Below are 23,707 nucleotides of genomic sequence, written 5' to 3' on the forward strand. Positions count from 1 at the left end.
TTAAAAAATTAATTTTATTTATTTATTTATTTTTACCTATATAATGTAATGATAAATAATAATACAATACAATAGTATAATAGTAGTTATTTAACACCTTTATGTCAAAGATGCGATAAAAGAGGATAGTATTATTTTAAAATTATAGGAGAGGTCCAATGGGATTTACCCTTGATTTTTTGTTCAGCAACAATCTGTATATTGATATTTAACCTTTCAGGCAAAAAAAAAAAAAATCTGAATATTGAATTTCTTTTATCTTCCAATCATTCTCTTCAAATCACTACGTTCCTTTATCAAAAAAGATGATTTTATTATTATTTTTCTTACATGTTCTTGTTGATTCTGTTCATTTGCAGGTAATCTTACCTAGTTTTTTCTATATATTGTTACTGCCCAGTTGAGCGCAATAAACTCGCGAAACTCAAGCATTCATTTGCCTTATGGGGACTTGAACCCTCACCATCCACTTTGAGAAATAGATGAGATACCAATAGGCCGCAAACTCTTAGCGAGTAGATTTCTTGAACTTCTTGCACTTTGATTGCAGTCATCTTTGGTCCCAATTTCTACTCCTTGCCTCTTCTAATATTTGTTTCTCAAATTATAATTTTCTGTTTCACATAGCCAAACAGAGAAGCTTCTTGTATCTGAGCAACATTAGGACGACAAGAAATGGCTGATCATGGTGGAGTTAGAAGGGTTGTTGGAGGAGTTAGGAGGGACTTGGTGGCAGATCAACGTCTCTTCGGAGTAACTCTGGAGAGGTTTCCTGCATTGTATCATGAAAACAGATTTGCAGTAAGTGGTAATTAGGTAAGAACTCATACACACGTTTACAAATTACCCACTACGAGGCTCGAACCCCTCACCTCCCCTTTAAAGAAGGAGAGTTTATACCATTGGAATACCGATTTCAAGTCTTTATTATCCTTCAATTATACCACATTTTCACTAACATTGCATTGTTTGTTGTATAGTTTTACTTGTTGAGGACTGGAGTAACTCTTTTAGCACTTCATGAAAAGCATGTAAACATATGAAGTTCCTACTCTCTTTCAATGAAATGGTTTGTTTGGTTCTTGAGAAAGGTTTTCAAATTGGAAACCTATAAGAATTCTGGATCTTTCTGCCTTTCTTTGTCTCTTCTTGTTCCTTTTAATTGCTGAGGAGATTGAAATGTCTCTTTTCACTCTTTCGTCTCGTGCTCTGTTTAGCTGCCAAGGGACCTGTAATCTTTGTCAAAGACACCAACTTTATTTTCCCTCAGCATCTCTGCAACCAAACAGTTCAATTTAAAATACAGTTTTTGCCTTTTTATTTTGAATTCCCCCCGACATTAAATAGATCGGTGGATAAAAATATTTGTCCATCAGTAATGGAAATTACATTTTCTTTTTCCTGAATAGAAATTATATAAGCCAAAACATCTCCCCATTGCATACTTCCTTCACCTAAAAGAGAACCCCCTAACGCCAGTTAGGAAAAGTGACATAGTCCACATTGAGGGTAATACTAGGGAAAAGAGGAAGACAAAACTTAACATGGGTAGAGTTAGTGAAAAAAGATATGATAGCATGTGAATTTACGGAGGCTATGACCTTGAATAGAGCGGAATGGAAATATGGGATTCATGTAGGTGGCCCTAAATAATTGGGAAAACGCTTGGTGGTGGTTGTGCATATTCTTCCCCCTTTTTTTCGTGGATGCAGCTACATTGGTCTGCCTTCCCCTAGTTATCATTTTACTGGAATCAAATTTTCTCTTTCTATTCACCGGCACATGAACTCTGTACTCAACACTCAAACATCTTCCAGGGTAAAATAAGTAGCTCAATTGAAAAATAACTGAAGATATTATCATATAAGAGCACACACAGTGTACATGCCAGAACTTCTAGAGAAAAGAAACTGCAACACAATGCAGAAATACAACTAGTAGTTCTATAGAAGACATTTGATATATAACTACCAAGAAACAACCCACATTGATAGTTCAAGGCAATTTAAAAATTATATTACTGGCTGCTTGAAGATTTGGAAATGGTCGATAGGCATGTTGCAGCTTAAAAGAGAAATCTTTGGTCAAATACATCTCTTCTTATAGTGCCCCTAAACTTCAAAATACTTCTGCTGTGCCACCAATGGCTAGCCATATCCAGAATGATTTTGTTGCTGATATTTTGGCCGGACAATTGGACGAGGCATACGTTATTTTTCCTGCAACTAAAGACTCTAATACCCGGGTTCAACTTTGCAATTCATTGCTTCATTCCCTATGAACGAATTTTTCTCAAAGAAGCACGTAGGAACTCTATCAACAGGTGGGTGCTATGAACTCTGAAATATTCTTAATGGTCATCAAGTTTCTCTGTATCAACCTGAAAATACTTTCAGATCCTCGGTAGAGTTATTATTCAAGACAGTTTTCAGCTCAAAACCGTGGGGCCATGTGTTGGAACTCATCTTCCACTGAGGGGATTCTGGATCTTCTTCTTCTTCTTTTTTAAATAAAAAAATCCAAATATGCTTCCAGCTCCTCAGCAGGTTTACTCTGAAATACCTGTTCCAGTGCGAAGGGTGGCCAGACAAGGACCAGGGTAACCATATTCAGAAGCGCAAAATGTCCCTTCTAAAAGAGGGAACTAAATAATCATTTAGGACTCTAGTCAAATTGATTTGCAGGACCAGTCTCAGATGGACATCAAAACAACACGCATTCAAATACTCCTTCCGCTTGTGGGCGCGCCTATTTTTTGTTTTTGAATGTTCTATGTTGCTGTCCAAGAATGTATCACTCCAAATAGATTTCTTAGTTTCACAGCCACGTTCATCTATGGGAATGGTTTAGTTCATGGGCTGTGCAGGATTTCTGCTCTTTTTTGAACGCTTTATTTTGCCTCTAGAGCTATTACCAGTCCAGAAATGTTTCTCAGCTTCTCTGCCTAGTTAATAACTTAATTTGCTGGAACACTTTTGATTGCAGGGATGGATTTGACCAGATTTACCTTTGGCAGAAGCTCAAGTTGTTGCTACTCAACATAGGAAGTTAAACATATCAGCTCCTTGTGCAAGTGCATCTACAAGACTACGTCAGGGTCGGTACAACAAAGCAGTCACTCAGAACTCTTCCTCTGCTAATGACTGCGGCATCTAAGATGGAAAATGGCTCCACAACTAGGGAGAAAACTCCTAGAGGATCAGATATATGTAAAAAATAGACCATAGCTTGTAACTGCGTCATACTATAAAACAGTGCACAGAAGTTTGGCAATAACTTGGTTCAGAGGGGCTGCGACCTTTTTGTTTTCCGTTTCTTCAGTCATGGTGTTTGGCCACAAAAAATCTCAGTTCCTGTGGAACCGCGGGCGTGCCAGGAACTCTGAAAGTTCCAAGTGAGAGTAATCCAAACTATATTCCATATGAAACTTAGAAGGATCAGGCGATTGAATGAGGGTCTGCAATGACCACCCTCAAGGTTCTTCAGGTGATTGAATGAGGGTCTGTAATGACCACCCTCGAGGTTCCTTTGGTAAAAAGGACTTTGGAGATTTTCTTATTACTGGAATTGAAAAGGAATTGCAATACAGGACATGAAATGTAATGTGCTGGAATGTAAGGAATTGAAGTGAAGGACTTGAAATGAAACTTGTATTAATTGACATAATGGAAATACATTGCAGGAATGTAGAGGATAAATGAAAGTGCAGGACTTGAATTGAAAGATAACTGAAATGATGTTGAGTTGTGTGTTGAACAGGGTTTGCAAGTTACATCAAAGTGTCCTATTTATAGAGTTCTTGGATGACAGTTTTTGCCGACGGTTCCATTGGCAATTGACACATTCCACGTGAAACAACCGGATTTTGCCAAGTCATCAAAGTGTCCTATTTATAGAGTTCTTGGATGACAGTTTTTGCCGACGGTTCCATTGGCAATTGACACATTCCACGTGAAACAACCGGATTTTGCCAAGTGACCCACGTTGCCTTTGTTCTTCTCAGCTTGTTTTTTGCATATTTGAGACCACGTTCTCCCATGTTTCTAATATTTTCTGCAAGACCTTCCACTTGCCCTAGAATAACTGCTCTTCCGTTGAAAATCCTCCACGTGTCCCATGTTTCCAAATTTTGCTCATCTTGTACTCCACGTTTGACCCACGTTTTGATGTTTCTGCTACCTTTTTCGCACGACCTTCCAACATGATCGTCCACGTGCCACTGGAATAACTGCTCTTCCGCTGGAATTTTGCCACGTGTCCGATGTTTCCTTGCTTTCAGGAGCACTCTCAACAACCATGCTCAGTTTGTGCCACATGTCTCACTAAAAAGTCACGAAACTCACGACCTTCCATATGCAGGTAACTGCTTACTCCCTTGGCTGCCACGTGCCCCACTCGTCAAATACAACATCCAACCATAACCGCCATCCTAGAAACCTGCCACTTGTCTCTACGCGGTTACTTTTATGGCTTCCTCAGATGAAGCCACGTGTCGCTTTCTAATTGCATCCTCGTCTGCACATCAATCTTCACTGGAATTGGCTGCGGCAGTCTTCCACTGGAAAGTGGTCGATAATTATGGTGCAAACACATGGAATATGGATGTTGCGATAAACAGGATATGGCCACCCATTCCTTCACTACAGCATCGATACACTCTTTTCCTGACCATATATTTTGTCCAAACAATCAGTTCCAGCAAGATAGGCGTTCCCTCTATTCTTCTAACCATTGCTGGTATGATATGGCAATTTATAAATTACATGTTTACGACAAGAGAGTAAAGAAGATGACTAGACGAGATACGAAATAAATAAAAAGAGGCTAGCTGGAAGATATGGCAATCTGAAAAGCAAGAGAGAAAACAACATATAGTTTTGGCAAATGTAATATGAAGGGTGAAAATACTTAAAAGTGAGGATATGGATACTAAGTTTCTCTACGGTGATAACAAAGTAGAAAAATGGAGCAGTACCACAAGGTTAAGCTCATGCAAAAGAGAGGGAACAGAAAAAATGGCACCAGATCAAGAGCCATGTTTGCAACTAGGCCTTCCCAATTAGGGTCTAAGCTTTCTCTCTTTCCCAATTAGGGTGTAAGCTTTCTCTCTTACATTATTAAAGCTGTTAGTGTAATTCAAATCCTAACATTCTTCTTTTTGCCACAAAAAGATCAGAATAACCCCCTTACATTATTAATTAAATTCAAGATTAAAACATTAATTAAATAAGGGCGGGCCATACAACGCTAAGGTTGCTCCATTGTGCCTTGGAGGTCACAGGTTTGAAACGGGAAATAGCCTTGCTGTGTACCCTCCCCAGACCTCACAATGGCAGGAGCCTCATGAGGTGGGCTAGCCCATATCATTCATTAAATATGATTATAACACATTACTATACAGTTACAAACAGTTTTTTTTTTTTTTTTAAATCATTAGTAGCTCTTGATCCATGATCCATCTACCACTTGGGCCACATCAGGTAGTTTGCCCCTTTAAAATTATATTTTCTTATTCCCTGCTGGCTATGGACATATTTATAGTATTTTTTTGTTACAAAAAAAAATTTGCATTTATATTGAAGGAAAATTGTCAAAGTCCTAGTAAATTTCAAGGAACACTCCATTCTATTCAACAAATTAAGTAAAATTAAGCAGAAACCAGAAAATATAATTGCACTAACCTTGATACTAAATTTCCATTAATAGAAACTTGATCTTCTGATCATGTAGTCAATGGAATTTGCCTCTTTGTGATGACAGCTTTGGGGTCATCTCTTTCAATATCACCAATGTAAAGTTGTTGTTAAGTATCCTGCAAATAACGTTCAAACATGATATATAATAGCAGGATATGACTGTTAATCTAACTACCAATGTTCAGGAGAGGTCAATAAGAGGTTGAGCACAATGGTCAAGCATACCTGCATAGATAATTCTTTCACTTTTCATACATAGTCAACATTTTTCATTTCTGAATTCCCACTAAAGATAGTTTGATGTTTGGAAGCAGGTCTAACTTATTTTCTTACAAGACATGAATATTGAAAATCGAGCGAGGAGAGATGGGTCACATTTCTTGCTTACAAAAAATGTTTGCCAGCCATCAATCTCCAGGCTTACAAAATCTACAGTCCCTTTAAAAGTAGCAGAAATCTAAATCTTACGAAAATTAGGGAAAATATAAATGGAATGAGAATTGAGAAAGGGAGACACAAGGTCATAGCTTTCAGACTAAAACATCAATATAAATATGTTACATGGTCAAATAAAAAATCAATAAACGGCAGTGCTAGTTCCCTCTTTCAATTTTTCATTAAGTTTTCACATAGTTCACATACAAAGTTAAGAATTACTGGGAAAAAATAGTGAGAATATACATTAGATTGAAGGGATGTTATGCAACCTGTGAAAGTTCTCATTTGAAGTTGTTTTCAATCTCCAATGTAGTCCCCTCAATCGAGGCAAGTACATCCCGGAGCTCCTTTATGCAGCTAGTCATTCCACTCAGAGAATACGCTTTAACCATGGTTCTATATGTAACCTTATCAGGCTTACATCCTTTCCTCTCCATCATCTCAAGCACCCCTTTCATCTCCGCAAAACATCCCATCATCCCATAAGCATCCACAAGGCAGTTAAAAAATACAATATCAAGTGTCACATCTGAGTTCTCAATAAACCGCAAGACACCTCCAATTTTTTCAACTTTCCCAGCTTGCCCATATGCCCTTACAAGCGAACAAAGTGTAACACAGTTTGGTTTTATCCTCTCTGACTGCATCAGCCTGAACAAAAATTCCACCTGTTTCAGATCTCCAGCTCTTCCAAATGCATCTATTACTATATTGTAAGTTACGATTGTCCATGAGAAGTGGTATTTCTGCATGTATTCCATCACAGCACTCATTTTCTCATAGTTCCCTGTTTTCCCATAGGAGTCAATGAGTATGTTGAAGGTCTTGATGTTAGGTTGAATTCCAGCACACTGAAACTTCTCATAACATTTCTCCATAGTTTCTATCTGCCCGCTGCTGCCAAATGCTCTCAATGTTGAGTTCATGGTCCAGACATCAGGCTCGCATTCCCCCTCACGGAGCATTTCCACAATTGTTGCTTCCATCTCCGTAAACCTTTTGGGGCAATGGAAACAACGAGTCAGTAATAAATTAATAATCACAACTTCCTTTCACTTACAAGAAAGTTAGATAAACTTTAAGGGACCAGAGAGCTATTCCAATTTATTTTCTAACACTAGGTCAAATGAATAAAATATTAAGAAAAAATGCTGTTGCTAAAGGTCACAGAAGTTATGTGACTGCATGGGAAGGTGAGTGGGGGCAGCCACAGAACTGGTGGAGGGGGTGGCATGCGTAGAAATGGCAGAGGAAGCAATGGTGGAAGTGATGGTCCTGGATTCTTGTTCCATCTTCCTCAACAACTTTAATGAAATGGGATCTACCACAATAGGATTTGGTTAGATCTAACATCTCATGTTTTCCACATTTTTTGAAAAATACAATAGAAAATTTAAGATTCTATAATAGTGGTTCAATCACTTGTTTCCATAATTAGATTGAGCATTAGACATTGTAAGGAAGAGGAAAGCTGTCACAATACCTTCTTGCTTTTCCATAAGCATCGATGAGGGTATTGTATGTAATCGTGTTGGGCTTGATCCCCTGTAATGCCATGTCAGAAAGCAGAGTCTGCACTTTGTTGAAAGCAAAAACCTGCAGGCATGATTTTATGAGAATTGAGTATGTGAAGACATCAGGCTTGCAATCAGGAGTGTTCTTCATCTCCTCAAGGAGTGAAAATGCTTTGTCAAGAAGGCCACTCCTACTGTAGGCAGATAAAAGGGCAGTGTAGGATTCATGGTTCACAACACAGCCTTCATCAATCATATCATGAAACAGGGAATGGGCTTTCACAGGTTGCTTACATTTTCCAAGCATGACAATTAACTTGATGTACATACCAGGGCTGGGCCTATACCAAAGCTGCTCACGCAGTAGTTCAAAGACCTGAATATACAGACATGTAATATGTAAATAGCACATGAGCTAATTTATTCAATTCTATTTCTAGAAATACATGTTAGAATTAGAAAATGACAAAAAAAACACTGCAACTACTAATATACATAAGTGAACGAGAAAAAATCAGGAAACATTTAATAATTAACCAAAGTCTAGATTCCAGAAACTGCATATAATAAAAACACATACATATACATAAAGCATCCCCAAAGTAGAAGGAGAAGAAGAAAAGGAACAAACAACATATGTATACATACATACATACATTAAAGCACAAAAATAATACTTAAGCAACAATTTTTGACGCACCCCATTTGGATCTCTATGTGTTACCAAAGCTGTTATAATCAGAGTAACATGCTGTCAGGACATCCAAAACCAAAAGGGAGGAATGCAGTTAGAGGGTCAATTATTGTCACTAAAGGGAAAACCCAGTGCATGAGGTTCCCGCCATTGCGGACTCCGGAGAGGGTTAGATGTACACAGCCTTTCCTCCTCTGCACGCGGAGAGGTTGTTTCTTTGTTTCAAAAACGTGATATCCAGTCTCAATGGAGCAGCCTTACCGTTGCGCCAAGGCACGCCCTTGGTCAGTTATTGTCACTATCAATCAAAGGATCAAAAAGAAACCTTGTGCCTGAGTATATTTTATATTTCGTGCTCTACGTATTACAGGAGATTAAAGTGTATTATGGCCATTGTAAGCTGTCAAACATTAACAAAGCTTATAGCCAACAAACATCTGGAAAAAAGAAAAGCACCACAACTAAACAAGAGCTTTGTGGAAGGTGTTATATACTTTTACAGGATACCATGCCCATACATATAATATTTATATAAGACATATTTAATATTCATAACAGCATCTAATGGTTGTCATACTAAAATTAAGTTCCCAAAACATGACAGAATAACCCACTCCAAACACAAATCAACAAAGCATTTATTCAACTCTTTAGGATCAATTGAATGACATTAAGGATTCATGTATAAAAATTAGCAGAAATGCTAAATTATCCACACACCAAAAAAAAAAAAAAAAAGTTTCAGATGATGTCCACGAAACAAGCTCGATACTTCAAACTAACATTCAAACTTGTAGCACTCAACAATTTGACTGATGAAAAAAGTGCTCAAATGATTAAATTCAAGAAGACAACAATAAATTCACATCAACAAGATAGAATTGAACTTTATTAGGATTATTTTTTACCATGAGAGCAGATTCCCAGCGCAAAGCCGTGATTCGATCGTGAAGAGCTTCGAGGACAGTTCTGGGCAAGAGCTTCTTGGAGTTATTGGGGCCTCTCTTCTTCTCAATGACGGCCTTCGTGGCCTCCCTTCTTAAGATGATCGATATCGCTTTCTTCGACGCTACCTTTCTGTTCACTTCCTCCTTTCTCTCTCTAGCTTCTCTCTCCTTCAGCCTGGCCATGTCAATTCTTCCTGGGCCACTCTCCTTTACAGTCATCTCCATTGCTCGTTCCACAAGCGGTTTTAGTTTGAATTCGGATGTGGGTTTGTTCCGTACAGTCACCGGTTTAGTTCCTGGTCTCCGGTTAATCACCGGCGGGAATGGGCCGGTGGGATTGGAGAAGGAAGCCATTGGGTTTCTAAGTTTGGGGTCGCAGAGAGGGAACACTGGGAACAGCAAATATGTATCATTCACTCTCTGATATGTTTGGTATGGATTAGGTAACCGCTTGGTGAGCTAGAGTAAGTCTTGCCTAATCAGAGAAGGGCAGGCAAGTTTAAGAAAGACAAATTTATTTATTTATTTTTTTTGTTTTTTTCCAATGCAAGAAACACTCAACAAACTCAGTTTTGATCCTATGAAGACTTGAATTTTGACGCGATATCCTGTGATTTTATTAGGTCTTTTAATCGTGCTGAGTTTCTAACTTTGCCTTTGTTCCACATCTTGACTCTTAATTGTGCTTAGTAATTCTTAATCATGCTCAATGACTTTTAATCATAATTAATTATTTTTATTGATTTCTAGTCATGCTTAGTGACTTTTAATCATGATTAGTAACCAGGCAAAGTGCATAAAACTCCCTCGACTTGTAACATTTTTTAGTAAACTCTCGTCTAATTTTTTACTAAATAACCCCCCTCAGCTTGTAACTCTTTCCAATAAATTCCATTGTCTAATTTTTTTTTTTTACCAAAGAACCCCTCCAAACAATCTAAAGGGAATATAAGAGTTGATATTTGGACCAATATACCATTTTATTTAAATCTTAATTTTTTCAAACTTCATAAATTCATATTTCACAAACCGTATATATAAATATTACAAATAATATATGCACGGAAAGCTTATAAAATAAGGATTCCATAAATATAAGATTTGTTTAACAAAACTTTATAACCAGAGAGAAATAGACAATCTAAAAATCTACTTCAATAATCTTATTTTATTTTATTTTTTATAAAATATTCAGGTTATATGCAAGAAAATTTTCAAAATGGAGCATAACATAAAAAAAAAAAAATTAGCCCCAATAGATATCGAATATTCAAATTTTTTTTTTTTTTTAAATGGTGAGTCTCTAAAAGAATTAAAATACTTTGACGCAAAGTATGATATCTCATGAAATCGATCTCTGTTGAGGCTAATTTTTTTTTTTTTTTTTTTTTATATATTCGGCTCCATATGTAAATGAATAATTCTGAAAATTTTCTTACAAATATCTCGAGTTTAAATAAAATAAGATTATTGAAGTAGATTTTTGTATTGCATATTTCTCTCTGGTTATGAAGGTTTGTTGTACAAATCTTATATTTCTGAAATCCTTACTTCATAAGCTTTTCGTGCATATATTATTTACAATTTTTAAATGTACGGTTTGTGAGATATGAATTTTTGAAGTTCGAGAAAATTAAGATTTAAATAAAAGGACATTTTGGTCCAAATATCAACTCTTTACCCTTGAGATAGTTTAGGGGGGTTCTTTGGTAAAGAAATTAAACAAGGAGGATTTATTAGAAAAAAAGTTACAAGTTGAGGGAGGTTCTTTGATAAAAAAATAGATAAGGAGATTTCCTGAAAAATGTTGTAAGTCGAGGGGAGTTTTTTTGTACTTTGCCTTGGGTAACTTTAATCTTGCTTAGTGAGTTAATCACTTTTATTTGGCCAATTACATGATTATACTTATAGTGTGATTGGGGTTGTGGAAAAACAGAAAGTTTGGAAGGATTAAATGTTAATTTTACAACTGGGGGCATGTGTCATTACTATGTGAGAGTTGTAACTAGGGGTGTGAGTCATCTTTTGCATATGCTTCCTGAAAGAGATAAAATAAAAGAAATGAAAAAACAAAGGAAGAGTTGGCTGAGAATTAGAGGAAAAGGAGAGAAAGAGAAGAAGAGAAAGACAGGAAGAGAAAAGGGGATGGATTGTAATTTCTCCATCATCGTCATTATCTCACCATTTTCAGCTTCAATTTGGTAGGGATTCTCTAACTTTTGCATGTTTGGGTGATTTTTCTCTAAATCTTCTGTTTGATTGTTAGCCAATTGTTTTGAACTACTGTAATAGCCAGTTTTATGGTTAATTTCAAAAGATTTTTTTGGTGGCAACTGGCAAGATATAAACTGAAGTTCTTTACCTGTTTTGATAATGCATAACCGTTTCAGAGTGCATAAACTTGTTAATACAGATTGCTAGTCATGGTTGATATTGTGGGAAATGGGGTAAACATATTTCTATAGGCTATGTATTTTGGGTTAAATGTTAAATGCTAAGAACAGCTATGTGGCTGCATTGGAATTCGAAATGGGTGAAATGATTGAAGTAGGGTACGAGTTACCCTACAATGAAAGTCCCAAAACCCTTGTGGAAGACCTTTGTATGGATAGGGATGGCTGGTACCATACTGATTAGAAGGGGACTTGATAGTATGGAACACTCTCAGTTGTGCACAAACTGTTCGTAGAAATGATTTATTGAGTGAAAATGGAGAGAGGTTCACAAGGGAAGGAGTTGTGGTTTGGGGTTGTTCCTTATTCGGTTTTTGAAATGAGAAATGCAATGGTTTTGGTACTTTCAGTATATGAGTTTAAAATTGTTTTGTGAAGTTATGTTTATTTGACAAAAAAATAATTTGCTGAACTTAAATACCCATATGAATTTCAAACCCCATTTATGCCACTGTTAGATTATCTACTGAGCTGTATAAGTTCATCCCTATATATTTTATTCCCAAGTTTGTTCCAGATAGATGGTTAAGGAAGTATTAGCAATATTTGATACTTGGTGTTTTCTAGGTGCCTAGTCGATGTGACAATAGTTTTATTTGGATCACTTGTATTGAATTTATAATGGTATGTAATAGAATTAAAGATGTAAATGTTATTGACTCGAAAACCTTTGATTATAGTTTATCAACTAAATATCTTTTAAATTATGGGATTTTGAGTATAGTCTTTCGATATATTGATTGCAGAATTTCAAGATTTTATACAAGTTTCTATTTCTTTCAAAAGTTCAAAAGTTTAGTAGGCATATTGCTAAAAGTTGCAACTAATGAATTTTATTAATTGAAAAGTTTTTCATGAATTTTAAATGTAAATTCATTGAAGTTATATGTTTTTTTTTTTTGTTAAAAAGTAAAATAACCATAATATACCCTAACTACAAAGGCAGTAAGTGTAATATACCCTAACCACAAAGGATGATAAGTGTAATTTACCCAAATATGAATATATTATTACATCTATGCAGTTCCAAGTAGATGGCATACCAATTCAATTGTTTAATGATATTTTCTTATCTTTTAATATCAAAAGTTGATAATGTAATTCCCTTTACTAATATCAAGAGTAGAGAGTATTGTTGCAACTCGGGCAAGTTAGAGATACAACTTGAGTCAAACCCGATATATGAAATGTTCGACCCTAACCCGACTCTAACCTGACCTTCAACCCTAACTATTCAATCTAAGCCCAACCCAGTTTTATATTTTTAAACTCGGGTTTATAACTCGGACTGATATTTCAAGTTAAAAATTTGGGTTATCCATATGAACAATCTCCACACTGAAAACTTAATTTGTTCTTGAGTTAGTTTGAGATGAAGTTACTCTTAAACACAATTATTTTATTAAAACTTATTGCAGGTTTTTAATAAATTACAAATAAATTATTAAAAATATATATATATATATATATATATATATATATATATATATATTTAAAAAAGGCGATCATAATTTAAATGTTATATATAATGCATTTAAAATAAAAATATTATAAATAAAAATATATATGAAAATAATGTTAAAATTTTGGATTCGGGTTCGGCTTGGGTTGCTCGCACCTCAACCCAAGCCCAGCCTAATCAAGTTTTGGGTTGAGATTTTTCAACTTAGGTTCAATTGTAAAAATGATTATCCAAATCCACCAAAAAATAGGCTGGGCTTGGGCTGGATTCGCGTTGCTAACCTCGAGTTGCACCTCTAATCAAAAGTGATAAAAGTCTTCATGAAAAGAATTTTGTTAGAAGAAATTCATAAGGAAAAAAAATAAAATGCCTTTCCTGAATGCATTTCTTAAAACATACTTTAACTTTTATTTTATTTTTTTCACAATAGATTCGTCACAAGTGCAATGTGAATACGTTTAATAACATAGTATTAGTAATTAAACGGATTAATAGTCCCTTAAAATTGGATAGGATTTACAACGGCGGTGGTGGTTTATCACTTAATTTTTTTTTTTTAACAACACTTAAAATGATTTAGTGCCACTTAAAATTGGGTAGAATTTTAAGTTAGCAAGACCAAAATGAGGTGGTTGAATCTTCGAAAAGGCAGCGGGAATACCTTTAATAACATAATATTAATATCACTTAAAAGGATTTAGTGTCACTTAAAATTGGGTAGGATTTTAAGTGAGTAACTTACCCATAAATAAGGTGATGTTTGATAACTCAATTAAGTGATTAATTTTAAATGAATTAAGTATTTATCTAATTAAGTGCATTTAATAACACAATTTGAATATTATTAAAAATGATAAGTTTTATTTTAAATGAGGTAATATTTTAAGTGACAGACATATCACTTATCAGTGATTGGCGAATACTAAAAAATTGAAAAATAAATTATCTAATTTAATAATAACAAAAAAGGGTAAATTACACATACCTTCTTTATGATTTGTCACAATTATAGGGAATCTCCCCTATAGTTTGAAAAATTACTTAAACTTTCCATAAAAATGAAACTAACCTACACAAACATCTCTTCTGACCGTCAACAGCAAATTTTGCTTATGCCATGTATTGAATAAATTAAAATTCTCATTTTACCATTGGTTGAAGGATACACTTATATTTACCAAACAAGTAGAATACAACCAATAAATTGCTTAGACAACCACCATTAAATCATTCCATTCAAACTATGAAAGATACCCAATTCATATATTAAGTCTTTGGTAGTCACCAGAGAAACAATTGGCATGTATTGATTGGCGAGTTCCATGGTTTTCGGCGAACATGGGTTCCATTGATTCAGGTGAGATATGATAGTCCGCCACCACCATACATACCCATATCAGCAAAGTGGAACATATATATATATATAGACCAGAAAAAAAATTCAACACTAAATATGGTGAAATTAGTATTCAAGTGGTTAATAGACCAGAAGTAAGTTTTAGAGAGAGAGATATATAGGCAAGTAACACATCTGAAGTAGGAATGACAGAAGAAAAGGAGGTGAAATGTTTGAAACCCAGATCAATTCTTTCGAGACCTCGTCTTCTTCAAGCTTGATGATCGGGTCCATTAGAGCTCCGGTGTCTTTGTCTTTGTGGGCGGCAGCTTAATCTTCCTCTCACTACAAGCATCTATCTCGACATCGTACGATGATACCACCACTGACCACAATTAGGACGGCAAGTTAGGCTGGCATAACCTAGCCCGGTCCCAACCCAACTTCAATCTGAATCGGATTGGATTGGCGAGCCCAAATTGTATCCAACATGGGTTATGGTCAAAACCCAACCCGAATATTTTCGGTTCGGGTTGACGGGTTGAGTTTTTTTAAATAATAATATATATTTTTTCGAAAAATTATATATATTATATATTTGATTATATTATTATTAAAAAATAACAAAATTTTAGGGCAAATCATTTCAGCCTCCTCAATCGCCTTAGGTCTCATTCTCAACTCTCTTTCTCTTTCTCTCTCTCTCTCTCTGCAACTGCAAACTACAAAATCTACAAGAATCAAAAGTTCAAAACCCATATATTTTTAGATCTGTTTACAAGAATAAGAAGTTCAAAACCCATATATTTTCAGATCTCTGTGTAAATTTTATTTATTTATTTATTTTAAAAAAATAATCTTTACATTGTAGTGGACAGGCCTAGTAGGTTTTGTCTGTTTAGTAATATTGTCCATTTCTGTAAACTCTATGTTCTTGAGTAGGTTGGTTGGGATGAGTCAACTACTGGGGAAAGGCGCAACCGAGTCTCAATCTGGGAGATTGAACCTGTAACAGCTCCCTTTTTCATCTGCCCAACTCCCTCATTCTTCGGATCAAACCTGAGACCAGATGAGTCCCTTTTTCATGTTCGGGATGGTGGCAAAGAGAGAAAGAAAAAGAAGAGAGAGGAGAGAGAAAGGAGAAAAAAATAATAATAATAATTTTGGGTTTTGGGTTGGGTTCGGGTTGAGCCCGAGCCCAACCCGAATATGTCTTGGTTTTGACAAAATTCAACCCAAACATGAACCCGATTTATGAATTGTATGTCCAGATTTCAAATTTTCTGGGTTGGGGTTGGGTTGGGCTGGGTTAGCCCGCCAAAGTTGCAGCCCTAACCACAATACCCATCAATAATTTTGAAATTTGGGCTTAAAATATACAAATTGGGCTCATGTTTAGGTTAGGTTTTGTCAAAACTTAGACATGTTCAGGTTGGGCTCGGGCTCAACCCGAACCCAACCCAAAACTCAAAATAAAAATAAAAATTATTATTATTTTTTTTTTTATTTTTTTTCCTTTTTCCTTTCTCTCTCCTCTTTTTCTTTCTCCGACTCCATTCCCTTTGTGGCCGCCGCCGCCGTCCCTCTGCTATCGCTGCTGTCGTCCCTCGACCTCAGCTTCTGATCCACTGCCGCCGCCATCCCTCCGCCTCTGCCGTTGCCGCCGCCGTCCCCTCTGTTGCCGCTTCTATCCCTCGCCCTCAGCTGCTGCTCCACCACCGCCGTCACTTCTAAAAATTAAAAGAAAACCCATATATACAGTTGCAAAGAGAGAGGGGGGCAAGCTTGAGAGTTGAGAGACAACGGCTGAAGCTTGCGAACTGGAACAGCGGGCGATGGAAACTGAAAGATATGGGTTTTGATTTTTTGAACAATCTGAAATGATATGCCAATATGGGTTTTGAACTTTTGATTCTTGCAGACAGATAGATAAACTGAAATATATGGGTTTTGAACTTCTGATTCTTGTAGATTTGTAGTTTGCAGTTGCAGAGAAAGAGAGAGAGAGTTAAGAATAAGACCAGAGATGAAGGTGATAGGGAAGGCTGAAATGATTTGCCCTAAAAATATTTTGTTTTTTAATAATAATATAGTCAAATATATATATATAAAATATACTAAAAAAAAAAAAAATACTCAACCCTTTAACCCGACCTAATCCGCCTCAAAATATTCGGTCCGGGTTATAACCATAATCCATGTTGGGTACAATTCGGGCTGGCCCAACCCAACTCGATTTGGGTTGAGGTTGGGTTGGGACTGGGCTAGGTTGGGCCAGCCCAACTTACAGCCCTACCCATCAAGCAAACAAACATATGTAATTCCAACACCGAACCCAAACTCGCAAGACCCAATTATAACCTGTGATACCCCTCGACTCTGAGACATGGTTGATCAGGTCTAAACCCAAACCCGAAGGAATACCAAACAATTAATATTTAAATGAACACAGAATACAAAAGAATTAAGAAAGAAATAAATAAATACGCTGAAAAGAATTCTAAGTATTAAAATCCTCAAAAGATAAAACCAATAAAATCCAAACTTCTATTATCTCCAAAAACGTACAACTCGGGAATCCATCTAGTGGACCCCTAATAACATCCCAAATGAAAGTAAAGTACGGAAACAAAAATCCAAAACTAAAATATGAAAAGTAATCCTACGTAGCCGGAGGAGTGAGTAACTGTATCTGCTCAGCATGATCAAGCTTTAAGCCTGGAACTGACGGACACCTGAAAAATAAGAGTGGGTCAGGCTCACAGCAAGTTTTATCTTACTACAATCCATTCTGAAACCCAATACGTAGATACATCCTAGATAACTCAGTAATAACTAAAGTAGTTTATATATGTATACATACACACTATAGGACGCTCACTAGCCCATAGGTTTGTCTCAGTCTGAGTAAAGATAACATGGAAATCGCACGTAATGTGGGCATGTATACCTAGACCTACCAGGGGACCAGGTGTCTATGTCCAGTTATCCATCCTAGGCGATATACGCACCTTAACCATGATCCTGAAACTCAAGTTCATATCACGGTACCATAATTATATGTATATAAAGTTCGTATAAGTCTAATACAAAAATATCATCCATCTAATACAGTGGCCTGACATCTGTATAACAAACCATCCAAAAACCAAAATATGTCATTCAATTGTTTATTGACCTGTCACAAATATGAGTAGGACTTAACTTTTATAGTTAATCCATACCTCAATCCAGAATAGGTAGAACTTAATGTTTTGAATTAATCCATCCCTAATATGCCACCGTCTCATACCGGTGCATATAATCCACAAAACAAATAATTGACGCAATAAATGCTAAATTTAATCATCAATTTATAAATCCAGAGCATGATATAATGATAATCAGAAATATAAACTGAGCACATTATACTAAAATTCCAAATATACTTTTATACTAGTCCATTTAATTTGCTAAAACAAAACTAGCAATTTAAAGCTTCCATAATCCCTGACAGCATGCAATTTAGTATTTAAATTTCATGACATCCTCTACCATAGCATAAACCAATAATCCTGGGTCTTTAATATGTTATATACATCATTTAAAAACACCCAGTTAAATTTCAGAATTACACTTTACCCCTTGTAGTCTGAAAAATACCAAAAATATAGACCCGTAGGGTGTTACAGCAAGGGAGCCGGCTCCCCCTTCATGGGAGCTGACTCTCACACACCTAGAGCCGGCTCTCTTCTTGAGAGCCGTGCTACGCTTCTCTTGTTCATCTTCTTCGCCTCCAGTGAAGTCCAGAGTCCTTTGTACTGATTTTTTTCTTAGAATTTTTGGGGTTCAATCCAAGTCCCAAAGACTCCAGAAACTCATCGAATCCCAGTGCGAATTACTAACAAACATTTAAAACATAACCGATAACAGTTTATGCAATAAAACAATTTCAGTTAAGCAAAACATAAAACAGTTTACAGTCTGATTTAACATGTATAAAACATCCGTTTTTAAAGTCTAATTTAATTCCTGGAGACTATATAGCATGCACAGAACACAGGTTTAAGAGAAGAAGTTCGGTTTTAGTTTTGAAACCTTAAACTACCGTCTCTGAGTTTTCCGACAGATTCCTAGTCTGCCGTTCAACACCTTCGTTGTTCTTGGTTCAATCCAGAAGCAATCCCTTCCTTTCTTTTTGGTTCGACCTTTAACCTACGGCTAGTTATCTCTGTTTCTCTCAAATCTCTCTCTGTTTGTGAATAAGGTTTTCAACCCTAGACAGACGTATACTATTCTTTATATAGGCTTAACCAAAAACCTAATTCTAATATGAATTATATTGAGAGAAGGAGAAAGAAAAACAATTACTTATTTAGCTAAGTCGGCTAACTCCCCAACGTGACTTAAGAAAATAAACCCTAATTTGACATGATTTAAAATGATATAAGTAAATTACCCTCAACCGAATCAAATATTTAATGATAACAAATAACTAAATGTCCACATAAGTATATATTAATGAAAGCAAATAATTTAAAACAAATAATTCCTTTAAAGAAACAATTACCAATTAAACAAATAATGTAATTAAATAACAAACAATTAAACAAATAATTCAATTACCAATTAAACAAATAATGCAATAAAAACAATTTAAACAAATAGACAAATAAACAATAAGCAAATAAAATGCACTAAAACAATTAACTAAAAGGCCGAGACTATCCTTTTAAAATTAGGGATATTATATAACCCAAACACCAAACGCAACCCATCTCATCCTTACCCAATAAGAAAGACTCATTGGAGCCTCATCACCATTGTCTAATACCAACTTCTTGGTGGTGGTTCTTCGTCGGAGAAAAACAGTGGTGGATTGTTGTGTGTGTGTGTGTGTGTATATATATATATATATATATATATATAGTTCAGTCATTTACCATAGTAACTTAAAGGAATTTTAGTAAATTAGATAGGTCCGTTAGTCCATTTGATGGTTCATCACTAAGAGGGGAGGTTTGTGTAGGAATGTTTTATTTTTAGGGGAGGTTCGTATAATTTCTCAAATCATAAGGGAGGTTCTTGTAATTATGATAAATTATAGGAAATGTCAGTGTAATTTATCCAAAAAAGAAGGAACAAAAAAAGTTCTCTCTTAAATAAATTATCTATTTTGGCCGGAGTCAAAAATAAAAAAAGTACAAAAATAACAAAGAACCCCCCCAAAAAAAAAGTTATCTCAATTCAATAAATTTCTCTTTTGACCGGGAATTTTTTTTTTTTCTCTCAATTCAATAAATTATATCTTTTGACAAAATTCAAAATTCAAAAAGAAAAATTTTATACACAAAAAATAGAAAATAAAAAAACAAAAAAAAAAAAAAAATTATCTTGGAGCATTTTGAGGAGATGCCTCCCTCTGCCGGATCTCGTATCTGCTTTATTTATTTATTTTTAACAGGGTTTGAGAAAGCTCCTCCGTCTTTCTCCACAATTGCCTGTATCCCAATTAACATCTCCCGTTTGACCTTAGGCAAGGATTAGAGATTTGAAAAAAGTTCATCCAATCTTCAAGCTTGACCTTATTTTTGATTGAAATTCTTTCCTTTCCTCTTCCAGCCTCTCTAATTAATATACTTTACAACTAGAGGGATGGAAAGTTGAATTTCTTAGAGTTATGGGGTCACACGCAGGTAAAACATCAGTCAACGGAAGAAAAATAAATAAGGTAAAAAAGGGGTTAAATTTATAGTATATATAAATGATAGTTATAGTGTTTTATAATAAAAGATAGTTCATTAATGAGTTTAGAGATTTTTATTTTATTTTATTTAAAAGAAAAAGACAAATAAAGGGTAAGTGTTGAAAAGTGGAATACAAATAGTACCTCCCATACAAATAATAATTGTTTAAAATTCAAAATGTTATCAATTTTTTTTTTTTTGGATGTATCATCAACACTTAAAATTTCAACTAAAAATATTAATTATTAAACTTCAAATGGGTAGTTTGAAAAATCAGAAGAGAATAATATATCAAAATGCATGTATGATAGAAGAGTGGGAATTTTGAAATGGGATAAGAACTTAGGAAAGAATGGAGTAAGTAATTAGAAATGCGGTGAAAAAAAAAAAAAATTAGAAATGCTATGCGCACTTTGTCACTGATGTTTCTCAGTCACGAAGAAAATTTTGAAGTAAGACTGATACAATTTGTCACACCGGAAATTTTGGGACGTAATAAATAAAATAAAGTAAAATAATAGAAAATAAAATAAAATAAACTTTTATAGTTTTATATCATTAAAAATTAATCATCTTCAACAATATTGTACATTTCAAAATTTAAAACGATAAAAGTCTGAAAAAAACTTAGTTTTATCTCATACGAATAACTCTCTCTTACATCATAACTCTAAAAATAATGACACGTCTTTTAAAACTTCTCGTGCAACAAGCAAAACAGTGTCATGTGAGTTTCGATAATCCTTCATTACTCAATTTTGTAGGACCTGAAAAATATTTGGATAAACACGACCGTCTAACTAAGGGCGGATCTAAGGATGGGTTAAGTTGGACTTTAGCCCACTCCAAAAAAACAATTTTTGACCATACTATTTTATGCTCAGCTCAAAATAATAATAATAATAATAATAATAATAATAGTAGTCTAGTCCAAAGTTAGCCGATCCAAAATTAGCCCACTCCTTTCAAAAAGGCTGGATCCGCCCTTGCGTCCAATAAGTAAAATCTTCTAAATACATGTATACAATAAGATAGAATATTAAGTATATTATTATCAGAAATTTTAAACATACTTATTATATCCATGCACGAGGAACTAAAAATAAATAAAATTGTACAAATACGCATTAAATACTAATACTAAAAACATTATCCAATACTAGATAACATATCCTCAATATTCAAAGTTAATAAAATAAATTTTTGGCATTAAGTAAATAAATCATCGACATTAAATGAATAAATCCACCGATTTTCGATATTCCAATGCCAGATAACATATTCTCAATATTCAAAATTAATAAAATAAATTCCTGACATTAAATAAATAAATAAATAAATAAGTCCTCTGCACATTCCAGCGGTAAATAAATAAGTCCTCCACACACACCAGCAGATTTCCGTTATTCCAATGCCGGATAACATTTTTTCAATATTCAAAGTTATTAAAATAAATTCTCCATGTTAAATAAATAAGTCATCTGTACAGATTTTCAGTCATTCTCCATCGGACAGAACCCAAACAAAATTCCAGAATAATTCTTTCAACCGAAGAATTTTCAATCCTTCCTATTTTCAATATGAGCGCACACAATTAAATTTAATTCCATTCATGAACCATACATTAGAATCCGTCTCTTGTATGACTTTCCACAAGAACATACTGAAACGAAAAGGGGGGCAAATCGAATTTTTATTAATTTTCAATAAAAGAAAGAGAGTACAATCCTCGTTAAAATTCTTTAAGAAAGAATAAAATATTCTGATTCGATATCTTTTATTAGCATGATTTGATGTACTTGTTGTTGATCACCGTAAAACGTTGACAAAGAATACAAACGTAAAACGTGTCCTTTCTTAATAAACATACAATCATAACCGGGCCGGACCAATTATATTGTGATAATTAATTATCCATTAGACAGAAAATTTTATGAAAAGTGGAAATGAAAAAAAGTGAAGTGAAAGAAAGGAAAATCAAGTTTCTATCATACATTTGATTAGCAAGAAATATTTTGAAGAAAGTTATAAGAAAATATTATTTTATTTGTTTAGATGGTATGAAAAGGAAAAGAAAATGAATCTAATTACCGAAAATACCCTTATAATTTTAAAATAAATAAATTTATGTTTGATAAATATTATTTATACTTAATTATTTATTTTAGTAAGGAAATAGTGAAATATGAAAATAGTGAAATATGAAATAGAATAATATGTGGTATCATAATATAATTTTTTTTATTTTCTTCTCTCTCTATATATTCACTTGTTCCTGTGTAAACTTGCATTCTCGATATTTAAGGTAAGAAAAATAAGTTTTTGGTAGAGTGGATTATCAAAGTTCAAGTATTTATTTTCTCTTTATGTTAATTTTATTATTTATTTTTAAATGATGTAACTGGATATTAATATCTAATTATAACTTTCACATTGAGAAAATAAAGTAATAGACCGATTATGTAAACTATTTACGAATCATCAATTATTAATTTTAAGATAATGTTTGATGTTAGGTATTAAACAAATTGTGTTAAGATAATATAGACTAGTTTTTACCTAACACTCTTGTTATCAACAAATAGTTATTTATATATATAATAACTCTTAATCATTATCAATTATAGAAAAAAATATTTTACCTATTTAAGACATTTAAAAAAAATGAAAAAATAAAAAATTAATTAATTTTGGATGCACATATAAAAAAAAATACAAACAATTTAATTAGTAATGCATGATTTTATAAAAAAAACAATTTATAGAAGAAATAAACTCTCATTTCCAAAGAAGTCTATGTAATTAAGTAAAGAAGAAGAAAGATAACTAACATGGGTGTAATAGAAAAGTAATATACAAAGTGCACAACTTTTGCGAGAAACTGTACGAAAAATTTTGAAGAAAATTTTGAGATGCGGGAATCCTACTTTCCCCAAAACTTTCACTTTCCCTCCAACCAAACTTTCAAAAAATTTAAATATTTTTCTTTTCTTTTCTTTTATTTTCTGGTTACTTGACGCTAACCAAACAAATCCAGAATAAGTATTTCCAAATATATTTTATTGATAATTATTACTATTTTTATTTAACTAATCCACTTAAACCGGGCTTGGACTAGTTAAATGACTTGAGACTACCCAAAAAGGTTTGGGCTGATTAAATAATTTAAATTAACCCACAACCCAAAATATGGGGTGAGTCCAACTTGTCATGAATAAAGACGCACAACATCCACACAACCTACGGCAGCTTCTGGGTTTGTGTGTGTATATCTCTATATATATATATATATTGTGGAGAAATTAAAGATCAATATCAATCTGGCAGTTGATCATTTGTGGCTTATAGGTATTGTAGTTGGCGTTATCATAGACAAATGGTGGTGGTGGGCAGGGGTGGTTCATTATTTTTGAGAAAGTTAATTAGGATTATAGGTGAGAG

General features: G+C 34.2%; 1 protein-coding gene across 7 annotated transcripts; it reads right to left on the minus strand.

The window, feature by feature from the left end:
* Positions 1-282: 282 nt before the first annotated feature.
* Positions 283-9,778, minus strand: LOC132306748 (pentatricopeptide repeat-containing protein At5g48730, chloroplastic). Of its 7 annotated transcripts, XR_009482090.1 has the most exons (6): positions 9,251-9,778; positions 7,618-8,024; positions 6,404-7,130; positions 5,682-5,812; positions 1,109-1,275; positions 283-772 (listed from the first exon to the last, which is right to left on the minus strand). XR_009482090.1 is itself a non-coding variant. In XM_059804298.1 (4 exons), exons 1-3 carry the CDS (start codon positions 9,641-9,643, stop codon positions 6,416-6,418), a joined length of 1,515 nt encoding a protein of 504 aa, XP_059660281.1. In that variant the 5' UTR covers positions 9,644-9,778; the 3' UTR covers positions 4,750-5,812; positions 6,404-6,415. The 7 variants fall into 7 exon arrangements, 2 of the variants coding, with proteins under 2 accessions (XP_059660281.1, XP_059660280.1); XR_009482087.1 differs by lacking the exon at positions 1,109-1,275 and having other exon boundaries at positions 287-772; XR_009482089.1 differs by lacking the exon at positions 283-772 and having other exon boundaries at positions 828-1,275.
* Positions 9,779-23,707: the final 13,929 nt, after the last annotated feature.

The sequence above is a fragment of the Cornus florida genome, unplaced genomic scaffold (assembly GCF_030987335.1).
Source record: "Cornus florida cultivar Cherokee Brave unplaced genomic scaffold, ASM3098733v1 CherokeeBrave_3.0.0_Hap2_Chr05, whole genome shotgun sequence".
NCBI lineage: Eukaryota > Viridiplantae > Streptophyta > Magnoliopsida > Cornales > Cornaceae > Cornus > Cornus florida.

Coding starts and splice junctions, on each gene's coding strand:
- LOC132306748 (XM_059804298.1), bottom strand. CDS start 9,643: ATGGCTTCCTTCTCCAATCCCACCGGCCCATTCCCGCCGGTGATTAAC. Junction 8,025..9,250: donor GCTGGGAATCTGCTCTCATG/GTAAAAAATAAT, acceptor CTGTATATTCAG/GTCTTTGAACTACTGCGTGA. Junction 7,131..7,617: donor GCTTATGGAAAAGCAAGAAG/GTATTGTGACAG, acceptor TTGCCCCAAAAG/GTTTACGGAGATGGAAGCAA.